At 41.7% G+C, this 22,092-nt stretch overlaps 3 protein-coding genes across 4 annotated transcripts; all 3 read right to left on the bottom strand.

Annotated features, from left to right (window-relative positions):
• Positions 1-437: 437 nt before the first annotated feature.
• On the bottom strand, positions 438-5,557 carry polr1f (RNA polymerase I subunit F). The gene is made up of 4 exons (XM_033636340.2): positions 5,228-5,557; positions 4,335-4,476; positions 3,941-4,149; positions 438-1,866 (listed from the first exon to the last, which is right to left on the bottom strand). The coding sequence occupies exons 1-4, from the start codon at positions 5,527-5,529 to the stop codon at positions 1,374-1,376; spliced, it is 1,146 nt and encodes a 381-aa protein (XP_033492231.2). The 5' UTR covers positions 5,530-5,557; the 3' UTR covers positions 438-1,373.
• A 2,259-nt stretch (positions 5,558-7,816) lies between these two features.
• tmem196 (transmembrane protein 196) lies at positions 7,817-22,021 on the bottom strand. 2 transcript variants are annotated; one of them, XM_078175812.1, is made up of 6 exons: positions 21,945-22,021; positions 21,598-21,644; positions 13,981-14,037; positions 10,706-10,841; positions 9,092-9,210; positions 7,817-8,573 (listed from the first exon to the last, which is right to left on the bottom strand). In XM_078175812.1, exons 3-6 carry the CDS (start codon positions 14,020-14,022, stop codon positions 8,502-8,504), a joined length of 369 nt encoding a protein of 122 aa, XP_078031938.1. In that variant the 5' UTR covers positions 14,023-14,037; positions 21,598-21,644; positions 21,945-22,021; the 3' UTR covers positions 7,817-8,501. The 2 variants fall into 2 exon arrangements, with proteins under 2 accessions (XP_078031938.1, XP_033492378.1); XM_033636487.2 differs by lacking the exons at positions 21,598-21,644; positions 21,945-22,021 and adding an exon at positions 17,296-17,713.
• LOC117263257 (4-galactosyl-N-acetylglucosaminide 3-alpha-L-fucosyltransferase 9-like) lies at positions 17,959-21,585 on the bottom strand. Its single transcript, XM_078175810.1, has one exon. It carries the CDS (start codon positions 21,311-21,313, stop codon positions 20,180-20,182), a length of 1,134 nt encoding a protein of 377 aa, XP_078031936.1. The 5' UTR covers positions 21,314-21,585; the 3' UTR covers positions 17,959-20,179.
• Positions 22,022-22,092: the final 71 nt, after the last annotated feature.

The raw sequence follows: 22,092 nt of genomic DNA, 5'->3' as shown, positions 1-22,092 counted from the left end.
CCAGGCAAGCTTCCAGACCGTATACTAAGATAAGCTAACTGGCTGCTGCTTCATATTTACCGTACAGGCATGCAAGTGTTATCAGTGTTTCATCTAATGCTCTGCAACAAAGGGAATATAGGTGTTTCTAATAATGAATTATCTCATAAATACCTCTGTGTCTCACTCTCTAATAAGCCTTCAGATCTGCAGTTATTATTATAAATGGCTTTTAATTATAAAGCACAGATGTACGTGATCAGGTGTGACAGATGAAGATGAGCCAAGTTAATTGCAGCTCCTTATCTCTCCTCTTTAGGCAGATCCTGATAAGCTCTCAAACCTTTGGCACCTCACAGCTAATGAGACTCCCCACTGAAAGGCAGCAGGACTCTGTGTGTGTGTGTGTGCGTGTGTGGTGGGTGAGGGGAGGTGGGGGTAAAGAAAACACAAAGATCTTTAGGCTGTCTCTCAGCACTTTATCACTCGACACCCACTGGCCAGCAAAAAAAGAGTGTTGTGGGAGGAAACTTGCCATGAAAAACAAGAAATCTTTGTATTATAATCATTTAAGAGGTGTATTTTTCTTAGAATCAAAGCAATGTAGATTTCTAAAGTGGGGATTTTTGCAGACCCCTTTTGTCTTGAAAAAAATGGAAGCAGGGTAAACATGTCAAAATATAGAGCTCTTTAATTGGGATGAGAGGTGAATATTAAATGTTCACTTTTTGCATGTGAAAAGTCAATGCAGCAGTGAAGGAAGAAAGTGAAACAGCACAAATAATTCCTGACTGCACTGCCTGTCACTGAGCATGACACATGTCTAGGACGCTGACTGGATATTTGGGTGTAAAAACACGTTTGTCCTTGCAGCTGTTACTAGACAACCTTTTCAAACAGGCACATGAGGCAATAAAAAACAGAAGTTTCTTAAACTGAACTCAGGCTCACAGCCATTCTTCTCCAGTATCCAAGCAGCTGAATATATACCAAAGTACAGAACATTAATATCAACTCATGTTTTCCCCACTGGCTCTGTAAATTCAATGCAAAGACCTGCCCTGTTCATCTCAGCACCGTGTTTAACGGATGAAGCTGACAAGGTTTTGTTCCTGTGTTTTTGGGTCCCAGTGTGGATGTATGAGGCAGTTTTGCTCCCCCATCAGGCTGTGTGGGGGCATTGCAACCCAGTGAGGACAAATCTGTCAAGTCTGCTCTACAACATGTGACTGTAGAAAGACTTCTGTGCTTGAATGATTTTAGACGCACTAACAATAAGCCACCAGAAATCTTGCCTGCTAAACTTTTGTTTAATCGTTAAGGCACATCTCTATACTTATCCAGAATTAATGTTGTATCACCTCGATTGTTAAACTCAATATATGATCCGTTTTTCAGGCAAACTGCTCAATGTCATTTTTCCTCTTCTTCTTGGATTTTGGTGTTTCAGGACCTTCACTAAAACCAGATGTGACATCTGTCCCAGTTTCACGTCTCCTCTTTTTGCTTGGCTTGTCACTAACATAGCCGCTCGAGTCACTGCCGTGGACCTCCATTGCAGAGAGCTCAACCTCAACCTCCTCTTCTTTCACATGTTTCTCCTTTTTCTTTTTCTTCTTCTTCTTTTTCTCACCGTCTGCCTCATTCACTGTTCCGTTCAGCTCTAATGTCGTGTTGCCATCCAGCTGGCAGGAGGGTGTACCTGTCACCTCCCCTTCTCTCTCCTCCTCTTTGACTTTGTCCTTCTTCTTTTTCTTCTTCTTCTTGGGGGTGTCTTCAGGAGACTCCTCTGTGGGTTCTGGGTTCGGTTCTGTCTCTGGTGGCTCTGGCTGGTCTGCGGGGGCGCCTGACTCTGAGCTCTCACACAAGGCCAGCAGCTCTTGCACCCTGAAACACACACACACAAAACAGAGTAATCAATCAAGGGCTTAACGGCAACTTTCAAGTAGGTGCAGCTGCAAACTAAATTGGGCAAAGAAGATGACAGCATCCAATCAATTTAAATATCTTTAGGAACCTGAAGACATCACCTCGGGCTCTGGGAAATTATTGAGTCTTTTTCACCACTGTTTGACATATTTTTAGACTAAAACAGAAAAACAATCAACAAAAGAAAGCTGTATAAAGATTGCAGGTTTCTTCTACTTCTCTCCTCTCTTTTCTACAATTGAGGATGGCAGGCAAAACACGTTGGAGTCACAATACTGACAGAAGTAGAAGTCGCACTATGGTGGCCAATGTGGCGATCCGGGGAGCGGATCCGGGGAGCGGATGTGATCAAACCGCTGCTTTTCTGGAGAATCAACGTGCACCCAGACGCTGCCTGTGCGCAGGACTTAACATAGAGAATAACAAGCGCAGGTATTTTGACACAAATCTTAACAGCTGTACTGCCTTGAGAGAGAAGCATCCTATCAAAAATGATGAACTTTTCCTCACCTACACAACTTTTAATTAGGGCCGTAACGGTACATGTATTTGTGTCGAACCATTCGGTACGCGACTTTCGGTTCGGCACGACCCTGTACCGAATTATTGGGTGCAGAATATTATTTTATTTTATTTTGTTTTATTTTAATTCCGTTTTTGCGAGCCGAACCATTTAAAATATCTAGTTCCCTGACGGACATAATTGAGTGACGGACCGAGTCTCCGCTTTCACTTTGTGCAGCGCATTCTCGCATTTTGACAACATGGCAAGTGAGACTGATGAACCTGAAGACCCACCCGCAAACCTTAAGTCCTCTGTTTGGGAACACTTTGGTTTCAGGGTAAAATACGAAGATGGAAATAAACAAGTTGACAAGACAAAAGCAGTGTGCCGACACTGCAGAACAGCGGTCGGGTATGTGCTTGCAAACACGTCTAACACGCTAACGCATCTAAAGCGACACCACCCGAGTTTGAACGTTAACCGGCGCGACTAGAAAAAGCAATCTGGTGCAAACTACGATATCATCGTCGTTTAAAAAGAAAAAGCATTTCCCTGACCATCGTGCTAAAGAAATAACCAACGCCATTGGAGTTGAGTAAAATTGTTTAAGCTGCACTTTAGATATAAGCATGTTTTGTTTACTGCACTTTAACAAAGTGGGAAAGCTAAGTAGGTTCCTAGTAAATCTGAATCTGAGCAGGCTTTAAAGCTGACCAGCTGCACTATACTTTTTATTTTAATTGAGTAAAACTGTTAAAGCAGAAATGTATATTTATATTTTTCATTCAAAAAATGTGTTAAAAAAACAGCAGGATTTTATTTTTCACTTTTATATTTCTATTTTCATTCAAACAATGTGAAAAAGCAAGATTTTATATATATTTGTTTCATTCACAAATTGTGTAAAAAGAGTTAACTGCTGTGGTGGTATGTTTTAATAAGGTTACCAATAAGTAAAATATATTAAATAGTTGTCTATTTCTTTCATTACTGTACTGAAAAAAAAAAAAAAAAAAAAAACGAACCGTGACTTGTGTACCGAGGTACGTACCGAACCGAGATTTTTGTGTACCATTACACCCCTACTTTTAATTGTTTTCTGCTGTCACAAACAAAGTTAAAATCCCGCTCTGCAGCTCAGTTGAATGCCGACATTACAAGTAACAGCGACTGAAAACTGCTTTCACGACAGACATGTCATCAAACACAATCCTACATCAAGTGCAGGTGTGATTTGCCGAGGTGAAACATGGACTTGATGCAGCACTGTGTTCATCTTTCTTTGTCAAATATAGCCACGCGTTGGACTGTTTCTTCCTCTCTGTTATGACTTCTTGTTGCAACTAGTTTCCAGCAGTTTAACATCATTGTCAACTGTCAGAAATACATGCCAGCATTGATAAAAGGACTCGATAAGCTTAGACGATTTGGACAATTACTCCATGAAACTGGTTCTTGACTCCTATCCCTACCAAGAGAACGCAGGTTACTTTAATCCTCATCCAGCAACCACCACAGCACACTTGCCTGGTCCTGTTCAGCCGTCCTCTGATCAGCAGCACCCCCGCAGTGTCAGCGTCAAGTGTAGTCACCTCGAACTCCAGCTCTGCTCCGATTCTGGGCCCTGCGTCCCGCCAGGTTTCCATAGACACCAGGTTGGGTTTAGGGATGCTGGCGTTGAAGCAGCCGTGCACCAGGCAGCCCACGTGGCTTGCTCCTAGTTTATTCACGTTACCCTGGGAAGAGAGACAAAGTAGAAACACATTTACATGAATAAAAGTGGGCCAGATATTAAGATTATATTAATGTTGTTGTTTGTTTTTTGCCCTATGAATATCTAATCACACGAAGAGAATGTTCTGCACATCATTATTGTTCACACAGAGAGTTTAAGAGTTTACCCGCCAATGCCAAAACTTACTATCAGTGTCTGTCCTTTTCGGGGCTGAAAGACAATAAAGTTGGCCTCTATGTCCATGTGGATGTAGCCGCTGTCGTTGTAGATGGCTCCGTGCTGGCCCACTATCCTGATGTTGTCGTAAGCCAGGGGTACTCCCTTTAGACTGCACGGGTCAAACAGGTAAAGCTGAATCAGTTCGACACAGATCCACATGATATATTGAGACTTTAACTTTCTATCCCATGACATTTCTTGGACAGCATTAGTAACTAGTTAGCGAGAAGTTTACACACAAAATGTGATGCACAGACTAAAATTTAACACATTTTTTTATGTGCTCTGCTCCTCTCACTTAGAATAACCCTCGAAAAGATCTGAAGCTTTTGAAACTACATAAACTGGTCTCTCCTCCTGATTTTAAAGCTCTCATAAGGACACTTCTACTTGATACTGAGTATATTTTATGTTTTTTATAGTGTGGTTACTTGGCTGTAACTTTTTCTGTGCAGCTGTCTTGGCCAGGCCTCCCCTTGTAAAAGAGATTATTGATCTCAATGGGACTCACCTGGTTAAATATGGGTTAACTAAAAAATAGTACAAAGTAGTAAAATCAGCTTTACTTACTGGCTGCAGTCTCAAATGTTGTAAACACAGCAATGCAACACTAATAATGACATAATAACGTAGTGTAACACTGACACTGGCTTTTACTTTAGATACTTTTAGGATGACGTTACTTTCTGCACCACTGCCAGAGCCAAACCTTGTCTTCAGCTCATCAGCACTGACAGGGAGGTGAAAACTTACAGTAACTACAAACCAAATGCTAAATGCTAACGCTACTAGCTAACGGCTAACGAAATGGCTGCCATGTCGACAGAGCCGAGGCAGCGTCCGGTGCCCGGTGTCGTTACCTCTGAGAGAACTTGAGCAGCTCGGCCTCCAGCTCCTCCTGAATACCTGTCCTCTTCTTGTTCAGGTACACGGGCGGAAGGGCGACGTGTCTCCGGTGCGTGTTCATCACCAGACACGAGTACGGCGCTGACAGCAGCTCTGAGGCGGCCGCGAACGACGGGACGGAGCACGGGAGCGCGCCCGCACCTCCGCCCGGTAAAGAGGACTCCTCTGTTGGCGTGACTTCAGCGCCGGTGGCGGATACTTCACCTGACATTCTCACATGTTTTGGTTCGTCTTCTGCATGCTTCAAGTTCGCCATGCTGTTTGGGAAGACCGGAAAATGAAAGACAGGCCACTTCCGCTTTGAGGAAGGCTGTCAAATATTTGTTTATATTGCCACCTGCTGGCCAGGAGGAGGAATTACAACCAAATAATAATATAAATACAGTACAGGTACAGCATCAGTTATTTAAATAACAGTAATATTTACACATATAAACAAAAAGACTTTGACTTAATTATCAAAACGAATGCATTTAATAATTAATTACATTTTTTTACTGTTGTGGTTGAAAATTAAAGTAAACCATCCCTTAATAGCAACAGAAAATAGGCTCTGTATAACTCCTCATGTGTTAGTAAGACCTGTAATGGTTAAATTATTGACTTATAAACATGTAGCCACATTTAAAGATGTGCTGTTGTAGTGGTGAGTTTAAAAAAATATATAATAATACATTTTTTTACCTGTTTAATTTGCATGTCAGATGCTTCCTTTTATGTACCTGCCTATCTGCATGTACATATTTATACACATTTATGTATATTTATTTGTTTTTATCACTCTGTTTTACCACTTTATTATTTACAGATACCTCATTGTTTATACTCTTGCTTCATTTACTTGTTTTCATTGTTATGTGAAGCAACTTGTAGCGTCTGTTTTGAAAAGTGCTATATAAAAAAATGTGTTGTTATATTATTAGTATGCTTTTAAATGCTGCAAAATGAAAGTACTCAAGTAAATGCCTCAGCATTTGCACTAATTGACACCTGAGCGGGTGAGGCTCCAGAGGCCCCTGAAAGCCTCATGTTCACAATATGGCAACTGGTTTGTGGTAATGTGATTAACTGTAACTAAATCTAGAGTTTAGAACATTATTTCAGGCGATGCTGTGCTTACTTGGTGCATTTAAGCAAACTGAATTGTGCTTAATCAGTAGGACAGAAAATCTGGGAGTCATGTAATGTTCTAGCACAGTGATACAGCACACACTGCACAGAAAAACAGGAGGTTAACAGAGGGTTAAAAGGGGTCCAGCAGGGCACAGCCAGCAGGCAAATCCAACGATGCTCCCTGCATTCAGTCCTACAATAAACCACATCCACTGACAAAAAGCTTTACTAAATGGGTTCTTGGAGAGAAATGTTGAGGACAGTATTTTGATAAGTGACATGGATCTTTCCTGTTATGTAAACCACTGAAAACGATGCATTTCCTCCCCAACATGCCCTTTGGTTATGTAAACTGCAAGGTGTGCACCGCCTACCCTGACAAGGATGTTGTAAAGCTGTTCGTCTGATAAGAGACGGTCATTGATTCTGTATCCTGTTCTCACCTGTGATGGCACATGAAGATCATTAGGGTGACCTGAGGTGTCAATTAGTGCAATCTATGCACACGTGGGCACACACACACACACACACACACACACACACACACACACGCATAGAAAAACACACTTGCACACACATAGTCTAGTGTTACTGTATTCTGACAGAACAGCATGACAGGAGGTCACATGATTCAGCACACACACGCACACACACACACACACACACACACACACACACACATAGTGCGGTGCAGATCTGGGGCTCTCTTGGGCGCCATGGCCCACTCCTGTCTGTTGTCACGGTGATAAATTGTGACGTGGTTTCTTAGTCAGCAAGAGCTCCCAGTGGCTTCTGCTGCTGTGGTCCCTAGTTATCACACACGCACACACACACACACACACACACGCACGCACGCGCACACACACTCACACATGGCAAGCACCATAATGAGGTATTGAGCAGCGTGATGTTGTCAGAGGAATTGTATATCTTCATTAGAAGTCACAGCTGCGTGTCTGTACGTGTGCATGCATGTGAGTGTATGTGATATTGTTTATCATTGCATGACAGGGGGTTTGAGATGTGCTATAAAACAGATTTACTTCATCACTTAACTTTACGATAAGTGTGTGAACCTCGAGCGGAGCCAAAGGCATCACTGAGATAAACTGTGGTCCCGTTGGAATGCACTGACTTCTTAAATCTTGCTCCACATTGATTATGTTGACACAGTGGTGCGCAGTTTATCAATGTGTGATACTGTACACTTGGTTTTTAAGATTTACTGCATGCATTTATAGAAAAGGTTAACGTTTAGCGTACTGATTAAAAATTCTGTGAGTGGGCAGCTAGCTAAGTAATAACTCAAAACACCTGCATACTTACAGAAACATGCAAATAGAGACACACACTGATGCACGGCAATAAAAACATCACACTCAATTCTACTGCAATAATCCATGTAAGAGAAATCATCACTCAGGTTTATCATACTTTAATTGAATTCACTTTAATAAGAAGCATTTATAAAAATATGTTTGATTTATAGGTACGACTAGATTCCTGATATACAAGCATAGATATATGGTACAGTACATTGCGCATCACTGTATTTCATATCAAAGCATTCCATTATCGGACGATACATACAGTTTACTGTGGGCTATCCCAAGATCTGCATTCCATAAATCCTTAACAAGACAGAGAGAGAGAATAAAGACACTGAGTCTGAAATAGCAGTAGCTCTTCAAGTGAATCAGCTGCATGCTCTGTTTGTGCTCATCACATTGAGGCATCTCATTGCATTATAAAATATCCTGCTTATTAGTTTAAAGGTCAGATGATGTCACGCAGATGTTTGTCACCTGAATCATGACCCAAACGGCAGCTCTCCCTCGCGGCTTTGGTTTGAGTTGATCAGAGGGGGTTTGAACCCGTGTTTGCATAACTGTTCAGAAGCACAAACACCTTCCCCTTGTTGTCAAAATGTCCTTCTTTTACTCCAGCGGCCCAGAAAAGGCGTCCCTGGTTTCGCTCCCTGCGGTCAGGATATAGACACTGCGTATGCCGCAGGATGTGTAGAAAGAAGTACATGCTGTATTTGTTGCCTGATAGCAAGCGATTTGTGAACCGTCTCTATTTAAGTGTGTGCAAGTCGCTTTTGGTGACACGTTGTCATGGTGACGCTGTGGTGTGTCCGTTGTAGGAGATCTGAGGAATGCCGTTACTGGAGTTGTCAAGGATCTCCTAGGGACACACAAGGACACTTGTTAAATTAACAGCAAGTGGCAAGATTCAGAGCTGAAAAATGAAGCCAACGCAGAAGTGCCGAAAACTGCAGTTCCTCAAATGGCCACTTGAGGCTGGCCCCCAAAGTGAGTCGATACCCAGAGACACTCATGTTAAAATGCCCAATTTTACAGCAGAAATATACATATTTACAGCCTGGTACAAAAAACATTTTGTCTCTGTAGCTTATTTCCTTGTTCATTACAACTTTTGTCACTTCCTGCTCCAAAAAACCAAGATGGTGACGGCTGAAATGCCAAACTTGAGGCTTCAAAACATGAGTCCACAAACCAACGGATGACGTCATGGTAGCCACGTCCATTATTTTATACAGTCTATGCTTAACATACACTACCACAACACAAACTTAAAAATTCTCCTGGGTCATAAAACATACATTTTCTGTACTGTTGGAACTTAAGGCCATACTGTGTAAGCTGACCAATTAGAAGCTCTCCTCTGCTGTAACATCCTACCTTCTCAGTCATTTCGTGCGAGTGGTGCAGCGAGTGCTCCCTCTCCAGGAACATCCTCTGCTGCTCGGAGCTGGCCAGGCGACAGGTAAGCCACGTGGATAAGGTACAGGAAGAGATCCCTGGACAAGACAGGAAAAAGGAAACCAGCTGGAGAAACAGTGGAAGAATTTTTATTTTTAAGGAAGAGTGGGCTGTCCATCTTTAGTAGTTTATACTTTTTATTGCCATGCTAGTAGCGCGTCTGATGTGGGTAGGCTAAATCATGGCAATTTAAGTCTGTTGGCTGGTCGATTGGTCCATCATTACAGTCAAAACTAAAATATCTCAATGACTACTGAATGGATTACCATGAAATTTTGCAAAGACGTTCATGTTCCAGAGAGGAAGAATCCAACTGACTTTGATGATCCCCTGATTTTTCCTTTACCACCACCAGTCGGGCAACATTTTCACGTATCTATTGAAATTTATTGACAATTATTGGACAGATTTCTTTGAACTTTGGCACAGATGGTTATGTCCCCCTGGGGATCCATCTGGGGCCAACATAGGTAACCTATTTTGACTTTTCCACAACATAAAAAATTACTGACAGTCCCACCAGCCTCAGCTTTACATTGTGCATAGTGCGGATTAGCAAATGCTACCACACTTAATTTGGATGGTGAACATGTTGAACATCACACCTGCTAAACCTTAGCATGTTAGCATTGACACTGTGAGTATTTAGGCATGTTGAAGTTAGCATTTAGCTCAAAGCAATGCTCTACAGCCTCATCAATCTGGGGACTGCCAAGTTTTCCAACGGCTCACTATTCCAAAACCTCAATAGTCCAAAAAATGTCCCACTGGACCAAAAGCCCATTTGTCCAAGAGCCTGTTGAGTCCAAAATAAAGGCCGATTATTCTCCCAAGCAGATCATGGGACCATTCCAGGTTGCTTTTTTTCTCTGACTGGATAGTGCTCATTGCCTCAGTTGGTTGGGTTGGTTAGAGTTAGGCAAGTGGAGTAAGATTTGTTATGTATGGGGTAAGAATACTCAATCCAATCCAAAGAAGCCAATGTCATGCCTTTGCCATAGTAGGAAAAAAAATATTGTAACAAGGCCGATTGCAGGTCATGAATCTTTCTAAGTACAGGAGTGTGTATTTTCAGAGCAATGGCTGTTTATTTTCCAGATAATGGGCTGTCGGACCAACAGGCTTTTGGTCCAATGGGACATTTTCAGAATATTGGGATTTCGAAATAATGAGCCATTGGCAAATCAGACCTGCTAGCATGGCTGTAGACTGTTAGCCTTGTTAAGAGAGATGAAGAGTGGCAAAAGACACAAATTGTAGGTGAGAATCGAAAGAAAAGTGTGGTGGAGGTGGAGCTACAATGAGTTTAATGCATACTGATAAGATAATTTGCAGTATTGATAGGTGCTTTACCTTTACTTTAAACTTCTGAATGTATCTGCTCCCATAAGACAGGTCGTCGAAATAAATTCTACCAAACCTCCTATATTTCGATAGCATACACATGTCACATACAACAGACATTAACAAATGCTAATGAATGAGTTGTCCAGTTGTGTTGCATTGCATCACATGGTGTAATTCCTTGTTTACCCAGACAGGCCAGAGTCATGGCAGCCAGATGGATTGACTGCATGGAGTCAGGTCGTTTGTTCAGTGCCCGAACAAACTGGAAGTTGAGGATCCCACCAATCAGACCGCAGATACAGCATGCTGAAAACAGGATCATCTGAGGGACAGAGACGGAGAGAATGGTTTATGTTAATGCAAATGGCAGAATTGATATCCTCTCAAGAAAACTACAAACAAACTGACAAAATGAGATGGGATGGGAGATATACAAACTCCTATTGAGCTTCCATCTCCATCATTCTGCTGTTTTGGACGACGGCTGCTCTGATGAGTAATGCGTATCAGTCAAAATAAATCTCATTTCCTATTAGAAAATTGGATCGCTCTCAAAGCACACTGTCTCTTCCAGAAATATTGCACGGCTCGTAAATATGCTTGCATCACTCACTTGTTTTAGTGCTTGTGTGTGTGTGTGTGTGTGTGTGATTTGTGTGGTAGACGGTTGGTGAGATATACATTTCATTATTTAATCAAACAAATTTTACGGATTACTTTGTTAGAATAGTAAAGCAGCTGGAAAACTCAAAGCCATTATGGGAGTCAAATTTGTTTCCCAGCAGGATCTGATGGGAAAATGACTGCAGGTCCATTACTTTGCATTCAAAGTATGAAAATCCAATTGATTTAATATCACTCCCTGTATAATGTGTATGCACGTGTGTGTGTATTGTGTCTGGAGTTCAGGCTCTCTTTCATTGCTCCCAGTACAGATGCCTTTAGTGCCTTTAACCGCATGGAAAAGGGCTTCTCCAATTTCAGTCATTACCCGGTGAAGTGTGGAAAGCGGGCTGGCAGGACTCCGGAGCCAAACCAACCTAATGCAATCATCACCCCTCAGGCAAACAAGGAGGGAGGGGATAGAAGGGGATGAGGAGAGGAAGATGGAGAGAGTCAGAGCATCAAAACGACTGGCGAGAATGAGATTGAACAGTGAGGGTAGGGAGATGGAAGGTAGATGGATGGGAGTGATGAAAAAGGGAATGTCACGAAGATAAAGACGGCGACAGAGACAATACGCGGGGATACGATAGGGCGAGACAGAGGGAGAGAAAGGTTGAGGGATGTCTCTGTTACAGCAGATTGTGCTGACATTGATCCATCATTAGTGCCCTCCCCACAGGAGACAGAGAGAGTCAGAGAGAAACACGAGGACTCGGAGACACAGAGAGACTGCGACGCGAACGCTGAGCGAAAAAGATGGAAGGAATGACAGAAAGAAAAGAGGAGAGGTGACTGCTTGTCTCCTCTGGTTTCCTCAGATGTCTTTTACAGAGCACACTGTATGCACCTGCAGGACAGGACACACACACACACACACACACACACACACACACACACACAGCACCTTTGGGTGTCTGATACAATTAGACAGTCTTTACTTGCAAACTTCCAGGAGTACAGTAGATACGTGTCAATATTCATGAAACAGGCTGTACACATATATTTGCATCAAAGTGACAGTATTTGGTGTTCAAAATAAATCTGTCAAAGGAAAATACTCAGTACATAATAGTGAATAATTATTTGGGTTACATCTTCATCATCTCTCAAAGGCTCTTTTGCCTCAACAAATGTTGATCATCTCGGAAGCTGTGTGTCCGAATCTAAACTGAATTTTGCTGCCAATTAGAATTTGGCATCATGAAATCTGCAACAGAGGGCACTGATAACATCACAAACTCAAACTCTAATCTGCAAAGGTTTGTTTGAATTGACGCAACCAAGAGCTTGCGATTCAAGCAAAAGCTGTGGAAGACGAGAGTTCGAGTGAGGCGAAAGATTAAAAAAAAGTCCAACATTACTCAGATGTACATTTTCTACTTTACAACAGAGTGGCCTTTTTTCTCTAGCATAAAATGCTCAACATTTTCGGATACATGTTTATTCACTTTCTTGAGAAGATTAATAGCACTCTCATCTGTTTGTTAAAGCTACAGCCAGCAGATGAAGAAATGACAGCTTCCCCAAAAGTGAAGCCAAAACATCTTGATCGCCCCCTGGTGGCTGGCTGCAGTATAGGTCATAAACCCACCCCCTCCATGTTGGCAAATGGGATATGGGCCAGTGAATTTTCCCAAAGATGGTGTCTGTCGTTTTAGATAGTTCTTATCACACTGATGTGTCTTCAAGTTTGCATTTTTCTGATTGTTATTTGTTAGTTATTTGTTGCTATAAAAAGGGGTTTTGATCAATGGAGCTGCTTGCGATTGGACGAACGAGTGTATGGGTGGGAACTCGATACCATGGAGACTGCTACTGCACAAGATGGCAGTGGCCATATCATTGATATTTTTGCTTCTTTTTTGCACAGTGGAAGTAAAATCAACCCACCAGAACCCCCGAAATGTTCACTAATCAACATGTTATATATCCGGGTAATCTGCCAGACTGTGTCTTGGCCAGGGAAAAACTGCCAGGCTACCAGACTACAGGAAGTTACTCACCCTGACCACATAATACTTTGGCACATACTCGATTTGTGCAAACAAATTATAATGAATTGATCTATGGATTTTAGACAGACTGATAAACAGACGGTGCATCTATTTTGAGTGTTATTACTCTATTAAATATGAGTTGTTAGTGGTTATCAGCATTATAGGTATCGTTTAGAAGGCTTCTGCTAAACCAATTAGTATGTTCAGAGTGCTGTTATCAGCACACAGGACATGAACCCTTCTTTTCTGGCTGAAAGTCCTGTGTTTGTTTCATCCACCACCTTGACTGCCTCCCCTTGCAGGGTTTCTGTCACTATTTATACCAACGTTACGTCATCAGACTTCCTCCATGGCTGCATTACAAGAAACACTGTGGTTTAATGAGCTGATAATGACACTCTGTAGCAAGAGCCCTCTAACCTATATCTATAACGCTGATATCCACTAATAGGGCCATTAATTAGAGTGATGAATTCAAACTGGGTGGGCAGAGCCAGGCTAGCTGTTTCCCCTTGTTTCCAGTCTTAAGAGAAGCTAACTGGCTGCTGGCTGTAGCTTACTGTACAGATATAAGAGTGGTATTGATCTTCCATCTGGTAAATAATCATATTTACCAAAATGTCAAATTATTCCTTTTAAACACTCCTTCATGTGTCATACTGTGTCACTGGAAAGCATTTTCTGTTTGCAGTTTATAAAGAGAGACTACAGACTAATACACATAAGAAGGGGCAACAAAAATGGCTCCTGGGTCTTAGGGGAACAAAACAACGACAGCAAATATATGCATGTACTCACAATAAGACCCGTCCTCTTGCGAGCACACAGCACTCCGCACATCCCACAGACCAGAAACTGTCGGGAAAGAGAGAACAACAAATGAGTAAATGAGCAGTTTCAAAAGCTGCAGTCAGAAGAAAATTACTGGTTCAGAGACGATGTGGAATTCACGCTATTTAAGCTCCATCATCTCCGTGTTGACAACAGGAAAGGGTGAATGTATTCTTTACACTTGCTTATTCAGATGCAACTTTCTAGCTCTAAAAATAGAGTGTGTTATTGTGGGCTCCTAGCAGGAAGCCACATTGTCCTGGATGTCAGTGATTCAGACTGAACTGGAGCAGCACGGTGGTGAATTACGCCGGCAGAATACACTTAGAAGGGGGACAGTACAATGAACTGTGCTGCATTGTTTTGCTGAAAGATGCTGGAAGAAGGAGTCAGTGTGTGTGTGTGTGTTTGTGTAAAGGGAAGGTGTGAGGTCATTCCTGGGTTACCTCTCAATGTCAGCCTTCTGTTACACCTGTTGTAGTTTTAAATTCATTTTGGAAGCACCTTAAAATCACTCTACTTTCACTTAAAGAGTAACTTCAGTATTTTTCAACCTGGACCTTGTGTTTTTGTGTCTACGTGACTAATGGAGACAATCATTTTTGATACTGGTCCAGCAGGCCTGTTGAGTGAAACAGGCTGCAGTGTAACACTAGGGTCATTTGTGCATTGTCAATTTACGTCCACTATAAGTGCTTGTTTTTGGCACTGACAGGCTCAGAAAACATTATGGAAAGCATCCCCACAGAGATAGACCTTTTTTTAACCAGAAACAGCCCTGAAATAGTGCTCACCACCAGTCTCCATTTAGAAAAACCTTAATTTTAGCGTGTATAGAACGGGCATGTTTTCCCATTTAACGGTGAATTAAGGATCTCTTTCAACCAAACCAGAGCTGGTGATTGTTGGCACTGAAAAGACGAGTCAAGGTGGCTTCTGAGAGTTTTATTTTCTTTCTGTCTACTTTAAAAGTAGTCTGTTCTACAATACTAAAATGTCTGTTTATCCAAATGGAGTCTGGTGGGTTTGGCGATAGTGATTTTGGGGCTGTTTCTTGCTTCTTGACACAGAGGTCTATCTCTGTAGGGACTCTTTTAATAACAATCTGAGCCTGTCAGTGGCAAAACAAACACTTTTGGTGGATGTGAACTGACAGTGTGCAATTGCCCATTAAGCAGTGATTTTCATGGCTGCTGGACTATTAATATTAATACTACTAATATTAGAGCAGCTTTAACATCAGTTGTCTCCATTAATCACTTAGACATGGGAAACATGGGGAAACAGGGTCAAGACTGAAAAACACTTAAGTTACCCTTTACTGTTGAAGGTTTTGAACTTGGGGATTTCTAAAAGTAACTTCAGATCCACTTACTTAATTTCTTTCAGAGCTTTCAGCCATATCTCATGGCCTTCATCAGAGGACAGAGTTTGCTAAGTTGGCGTCTCTGGAAAGAAATCTACTGAGTCTCGTGCTTTTTGGGTAGTTTTAGTAATTGCAACCGTTTAAATGTGAGTTCTAGTTTCTTAACTTCAAAAATGATTCTTGTTCGTCCACTAATTATGGATTAAAAATGAAAATATGCCCCAATCCTTGAATCCTTGATGTGTGACATATGTAGATAAAATACAATACACAGTAGATTTAAAGCGTCTGTCTGTCTTTAACAACAAACTTTTAGGGATTAATTGGTTTAAACAAAGACTGGCACTTCTGATTTAGAAATTACACACTCAGCAAAATCACTGAATGAAACAGATGGCCTTCCTGTTATCAAAGCGTTGCCCAGTAACTTGGAACAATATTAAAACAACAGATTGAAGTAATCTTGAAGAAACAGTTTCACAGCTGAACATGTACTGACAAACACAAGATATGAACGGGGATCACTTTTCCTGTTTCAGCAGGACACTTAGACCAAAGGTGTGACATTCAATCTACTTCTAGGACAGCGGTCAGTCGATCTGAGTGACTCCCAGTTCCTGACAGGAGGTCTAAAGTTTTGGGTAGTCACGAGACACGGTGGCTGACTCAGCAGAACAGCTGTGAGGTTGAACACACACCTGTCTCAGCGCATAACAGCTTTACAGCAACTTTATACACAAGCACTTACACTCAAATATACAATCCCATATATACAAGCCTAACAAACCTTTATATTGTAATATCACTACTAGCTTTCCTTGCACATATTTAAACACACCTTAGGAGTCTTTGAGATACTTTACACTTTGCAAAAATCAGATGTTTCCTTCTTTCATTCTTTATTTATTTCTCTACTCACATACCACCCGAGCTCCAGGCACTTACAGCAATAAGTCAGAGTGTGTTACCTCAGCTGGAGCAGCACTCATAGTACAGTAATTGAGTTAAGGTTATAAGGTTATATATAGCAACTAAAAATGAAAGTCAACTTTTCATTGCTATGCAGCAAAATCAAGACAATGAGGCTGAGAGCGGCACCACAACAGAGGGAGACATATGCAGAGGAGTGAGTGTGTAAAAAGCTTCGACCCTTACGAGAGCCGAGCAACTATTCAAGCATGAATGAATGAAAGTGATCTTTAGCTCCGGCACAGAATCGTCTCGGCCAAATGGCTGTGTGAGTCTCTATAACATACAACGGACAAACACAATGAAGGAGAACCATGACCAAAATATTTAATCTTCACCACACCCTGGGTCTTAATACTTGGGGATGAACCACAACTTCCAATTAGTGATTAATATTAGATAAACAACCACCAGCATGAACAAAAATATTTAATATCTTAACCTTTCTCAGAGCAAAAGCTTTATAAAAAGGAAGAAAAGTGACATGTAAACTGAGTATTGAACCATAGAGAAGCCCTTTATTAGGGAGACTTTGCTTTTTAAAGAAAAGTGTTTATTTTTAGTCTGATTTTTAAGTGTTTTTTAAGTTAAAGTTATAGTTGTTGCAATTTTATATAAACATATGACAATAATTTTAAAAAGAGATGAATTAGAACCAAACTTCTACTGATATATCCCAGTCAAAACCACAATAAAAGAGCAGTTAACCTTCAGAGTAGTCAGTCATGCCCTTCTCTTTATAAAGCCAAATAATAGTCATATATATGCCTTATTTTAATTCCTATACAGCCCATACTCTGTGAGGAATGTTTTTCAGTGGTAAATAAAAGCTGATAGTTCCAATAGTTTTAGCTGTGCCTCTGCCCTCCACAGTAACCCTGAAGATGCTTATTCTCTCTGGATGTAAATAAGGAAAAGTAAGGACCAAAGTTGTTCCCAGGACGTACACAGAGTCCGCTCCACACCGGGGACGCGTCGCCCTGCTGCGGCTTGTGCTCGCCCCGGACCCAGCTGATGCCCACGGCTCCCAGGACGATGCTCGCCACACCCAAGCCCACCTCCACCACGGACAGCAGGAGCAGGCTCCACAGGATCTTGCGGCTGGAGCACATCCTGCCCCGGGCATCTCTCCAGCTCCAGCAGGAGGAGGCGGCAGGAGGCGAGAGAGGAGTCCGCTTCTCGGTGCTCCGGCTGCGTCGCGGCTCTACTATGGTTTCATACCCGGCTGGAAGAGAGGGGTTATCCGAACAAGTAGGTCCAACTGGGGCAGAAAGGTTAAAGTAAACAGAGCTGGAGGAAGGAGGCTGCTCTGCGGCTGGATGTTGTTTGGGAAGAGGGAGCGCTCCGCTGAAGTTCCTCCGCTCGCTCAAGTGCGTGTGTGCAGCCTGGCGCTGTCCGAGGTACTTAAGCACACACACACACACACACACACACACACACACACACACATGCACGAATTGGCGCGCACGCAGACACGCGCGCAGTCCAGGGCCGTAGCCAGGAGACCAGAGGTGGCAGCCTCCGCCCACATGTCGAAACATTCAAACACCAAAACACCTTCACTCCTCAGGCTGATTGTGCTGCTTATTAAAAATGGACTTAATCACAGATGACAGGTGGCAATACAGGTTTATTTGTATCACATCTTCATAAACAACAACAAAGCACTTCTTTACAAGACACATTCAAGGGCATTAGGACAGGATTTAAAACTAAATCCTATTTAAACTCAGAATGTTTTATTTGTAGTTTCAATTGTAGTTTTGTGCCCCATCAACTTGATAATCCCAGCCCATCCTCATTCCCAACTCAGCAAATAGTGGCGCTGTATCAGTGATGTCAACTTCAGGTACTGGTGCACAAAGGCAACTTTTATGGCGTTATGAAATGCACTGACTGGCAGAAGTATGTAACACCGCAGGCAACTACCATACTACAAAGAGGGAGAAAGTCCCTATCAGGTAGGAGTGATGGTTGATGTGTCAAACTCCGGACTCTCACCCAATCAGTTGGCTCTTTATATCCCATGGGAAACCCAAAGTCAGTGGAGTTATTTTAATGAGAAAGTATTAGTGACTGTATGCACATAACAAGCACAAACATTTCCTGTGAAAATGGAAGTGTATTTTGAAAAGACACCATGCATTTAACAAGCTTAAATTGACACACCATCCAGACTGTCCAAAAGTGATGCAGGAGGGTAGCTGGCATGTCATATTTTGATGTTTAGGTCCACTGACAAAGCTGTGGTATTTGACGAGTTGGGATGAGAACAGGTGGGTAATACACCAAACACACCCAGGGCAAATAAAACCATAACAATGTGCATGTCAAAAAAAATCCCCAGAGGTAAGTATGAAAATGTTTTTGTTGATTTTTGTTGAGCGTCTGACTGCAGTTCAGTGTCCAATACAGCTCTAACGTTTTAGTGTTTCAGTAATATCATCTTTTTCATCACGTCAAACAGTAAAGAAAATTTAAATGACAGCAGCTTTAAAAGAAGATTAGGTGTATTAAATCATCAAGAATGATAATGTACATCACATAATCTCCATAAACAGATGTCTGTATATGTATGCAGAATCTGTAGGCAACATGACAGGATTTCAATGTTGGATGCACAAAGTAAACCCAAAGTAACTGAAGGCTGTTGTTCCATTTTTAATACATGTATATTCATGGTCACATTTGAGAGGAAACACTCAATTTTGTCCCCCAACAGTCAGAATCACTGCCAGTACTTCTGTCATTGAGTTATATTTTCAACACACTGAAATAAAAAAATGTTATTCATTTTCGCTTCAATATTTTCTTTAAAAAAAAATGCTGCAGATGACTACAACAGGGAGGTATTAGCTGGAAAACACAATGGAGCCCTATCATGACGCCCCACAGTCAGAATTCAACAAAGATAATAACAATATCACAGAAAATAAACAGCTTACTTGTGTTTTCTGAGGTGTTGTACAGGTGCTTTTAACAAAGTAGAGTAAAACAATAAGTCAGCAAAGGCAGAAATGTCTATTTAGGAACTTACTGTATGTAAAAACACTTCCAGAAATGCTAAATTGATGAAAAAGACTGTTTTCCCCCCCTTAAGACAACATAGGAGCCATTTGTTTATCATTTAGGTACATTCTTAATAGACTGTGATGACAAGAAACAGTTAAAAACTCCTCTGGAGGTGATGAGCATCATTGACTACAAGACCCATAAGCCATTGGGCCAGTGGGATGCTATTGATTGGCTCTGAGGCCAAACAAAGTAGGAAGGCACTACCTTCAGCACAGTTGGCTATTGAAGCCTGGACTGTCAGTATAAAAGCTTCCATTGGCTCCAGTGAGGAGTCTGTTTATTTACATGCAAATGCAGGATATTATGGAAATATCTATGGATGTAAAAATGTGTGTGGACTAAATATTTAGCTGGATTTCAATCATCTGGCTCTTTGGGAGTGTAGCAGGACTGTATAAACAGCATATGTGTTGGCATGTAATCCATCTGTGGATTATAATAACACTTCACAGGTGAGTTATAACTTTTTATTTGTGTGTTTTTTGTCCGATAGAAGTGTTTTTTGAGCCTGCTCTGGTGGTTGTATCTTAAAATGGTCCGCATCAGTGAAACAGCTTCTGAACGATAGATCATATGAGTACACCACTTAAACACACCAAGTACATACAATGCTGTTGTTGACACATGATAAACATGAAATGAAACCTTACGAGGGCCCATGGCTGTCAGATTCCTATTAACTGTTTGGTACTCTGTATGGCGAGATGCCAGTTTGTATTTTAACCACTTCAGAGGAACAGGTGATCAATACCAGCATCACAGTAAGAGCCACTTGTACAGATCAGGTACAACTCTGTACGCACTGTTCAAGCCCACATGATGACAGGCCTGGCAGATAGCGTGTGCAAACTCGTGATTCTCCTCAACAGGATGGCGTCTGGCAGTATAGAATCGCCGCCAATTAAAGTATCTCATATAAGCCTCATTATCTTTATCCAGTGTCAGAAGGAACTCAGCCAGTGTTGCAGCATCACGAAAGTCATTTACATGTATGAAGGAAGTACCTGGAGCGAAATCCTCATAGTTCCTTCTTGGTGGGCCCAAAACTATCGGCACAGTGCCGGCTGCCAGAGGTCCGTTGAACGTCTCAGTGATGTAATCTCTGTGAGTTGACTCCTCAAAGGAAAGGTAGAATTTGCAGCTGCTGATAGTCAGGAAGTAGTTCTCACCCTGCGAGAACTCAGCAGAGGATCTGTCATAGACATCCACCTCGATGTGTTTTATAAGCTCTCTGAAGTAGCTGTATCCCTCCGTTGATTTTGTGTGCAGGTCGTCGCCATCCACAATCCAACAAAGCAAGCACTCCTTCTTCGGTAGCACAAAATCATCCATGTTCTTCTTGGGAGTCAGTCGCCAGCGAACGTGGATATCTGCATCCTTCCTGTAGCTCATGGTTAAATTAAAAAGGCCTTGAATGCCTGCTATCCTGCGCGTGCTGGCAGGTGGGTCCATGTTAAACCAGATCCACCTCTGAAATCTGGCTCTAGGTGACGGGGGAAGGTTGGAGAGGTCATCCTTGATAGCTCTGTGGAATACCAAAACTCCATGAGCTCTGGAGTACAGTGATCTATCATCTGTGAGGTGGCAGCTGTCGATTTTGAAGAGCGTCTTACAGTCTTTAAAATCAAAGCTTTTATTCTGAGGCCAGAACCACAGCAGCAGTATGGGCTTGTCTGTGTTTTCTGTCACAGCAGGGCTGTTGGGCTGCTCTGTAACCACTGACGTGCCGGAAAAATTAGCCGGGTTTGTCAGCCACCCTGACTGAGCCGGGCGTGGGTGACATTTTGGAGATGGAGGTGACTTATAGTACATTGATAACAGAACTATGAATCCAGCCACAGCAAGAGTCACCGTGAGGGTGGCTCTTAACACACGAAAAATGATAGCCATATGTAACTAAGTATACTTACTCAAGTACTTTACTTAAGTACAACGTTAAGGTAAATTATGGTGCAAATATTCCATTTAATATATTTGACAGCTTTAGTTACTTTACAGATTTTTAACTCATAATAGAAATCAACTAATAAATTATTATGTATTATCACAGGTTAAGACTCCAACAATAGCTCCACCTTTAATTATACAAAAAATAAATGGGACATTCTACATAAATATATTTGATGTTAATATTTTTGTACTTTTACTTAAGTGTGTGAGTGCAGGACTTTTACTTGTAGTAAATATCTAATGTCTTCCTCCACCAGTGGCCATATAAACCCTGCAAGGAAAGAAGAAACCTGTGTAAGAATCACTGGCAACACATTCCCTCATTGAATTATTAGCAGTCTGCCATTTAAGAATTCCCAAAGAAGGTATCACATAAAGCTGAAGAGTCTAAACTATTGAATCAAAATCATTTAAGAGTTCATAATCTTAAGGTTGCCTTAAATAATCTAAAGCAGTTTAACCACATGTAGCATGAAAAGTAAAGCTGGATGGCTTCCTCCACTCAGATATGGTGGCAATGATCATTTTCAAAGAAACAAACGTGGAGAGTTTGGTCAAAATACTTGCGTACTCTTGGAGCCAAATATGACTTTGCTGCTTGGAAGGTGAGCATGTAGATATCCTGCAGGATCCAGACTGAAGCTGCACGGGTCTGATAAGTGAAACACAGCTTAAGGAAACTCTCTCATCCTTCATGGAGTTTTCCTTTCAGATGTGAC

This window comes from Epinephelus lanceolatus, chromosome 16 (genome assembly GCF_041903045.1).
Source record: "Epinephelus lanceolatus isolate andai-2023 chromosome 16, ASM4190304v1, whole genome shotgun sequence".
Lineage (NCBI taxonomy): Eukaryota > Metazoa > Chordata > Actinopteri > Perciformes > Serranidae > Epinephelus > Epinephelus lanceolatus.
Note: the sequence above shows the minus strand (reverse complement) of the source record. Positions and strands in the feature narration are given on the sequence as shown.

What these genes read in the sequence shown, in the direction of transcription:
- polr1f (XM_033636340.2), bottom strand. Translation starts at nt 5,529, where the DNA reads ATGGCGAACTTGAAGCATGCAGAAGACGAACCAAAACATGTGAGAATG. An exon ending in CTGCTCAAGTTCTCTCAGAG is followed by an intron (nt 4,477 to 5,227) that starts GTAACGACACCG and finishes TGACCCGTGCAG; the next exon opens with TCTAAAGGGAGTACCCCTGG. An exon ending in GGACGGCTGAACAGGACCAG is followed by an intron (nt 1,867 to 3,940) that starts GCAAGTGTGCTG and finishes TGTGTGTTTCAG; the next exon opens with GGTGCAAGAGCTGCTGGCCT.
- tmem196 (XM_033636487.2), bottom strand. Translation starts at nt 17,460, where the DNA reads ATGTGCTCCAGCCGCAAGATCCTGTGGAGCCTGCTCCTGCTGTCCGTG. An exon ending in GCAAGAGGACGGGTCTTATT is followed by an intron (nt 10,842 to 13,980) that starts GTGAGTACATGC and finishes TCTGTCCCTCAG; the next exon opens with ATGATCCTGTTTTCAGCATG. An exon ending in CATGACTCTGGCCTGTCTGG is followed by an intron (nt 9,211 to 10,705) that starts GTAAACAAGGAA and finishes TGTCTTGTCCAG; the next exon opens with GGATCTCTTCCTGTACCTTA.
- LOC117263257 (XM_078175810.1), bottom strand. Translation starts at nt 21,313, where the DNA reads ATGGCTATCATTTTTCGTGTGTTAAGAGCCACCCTCACGGTGACTCTT.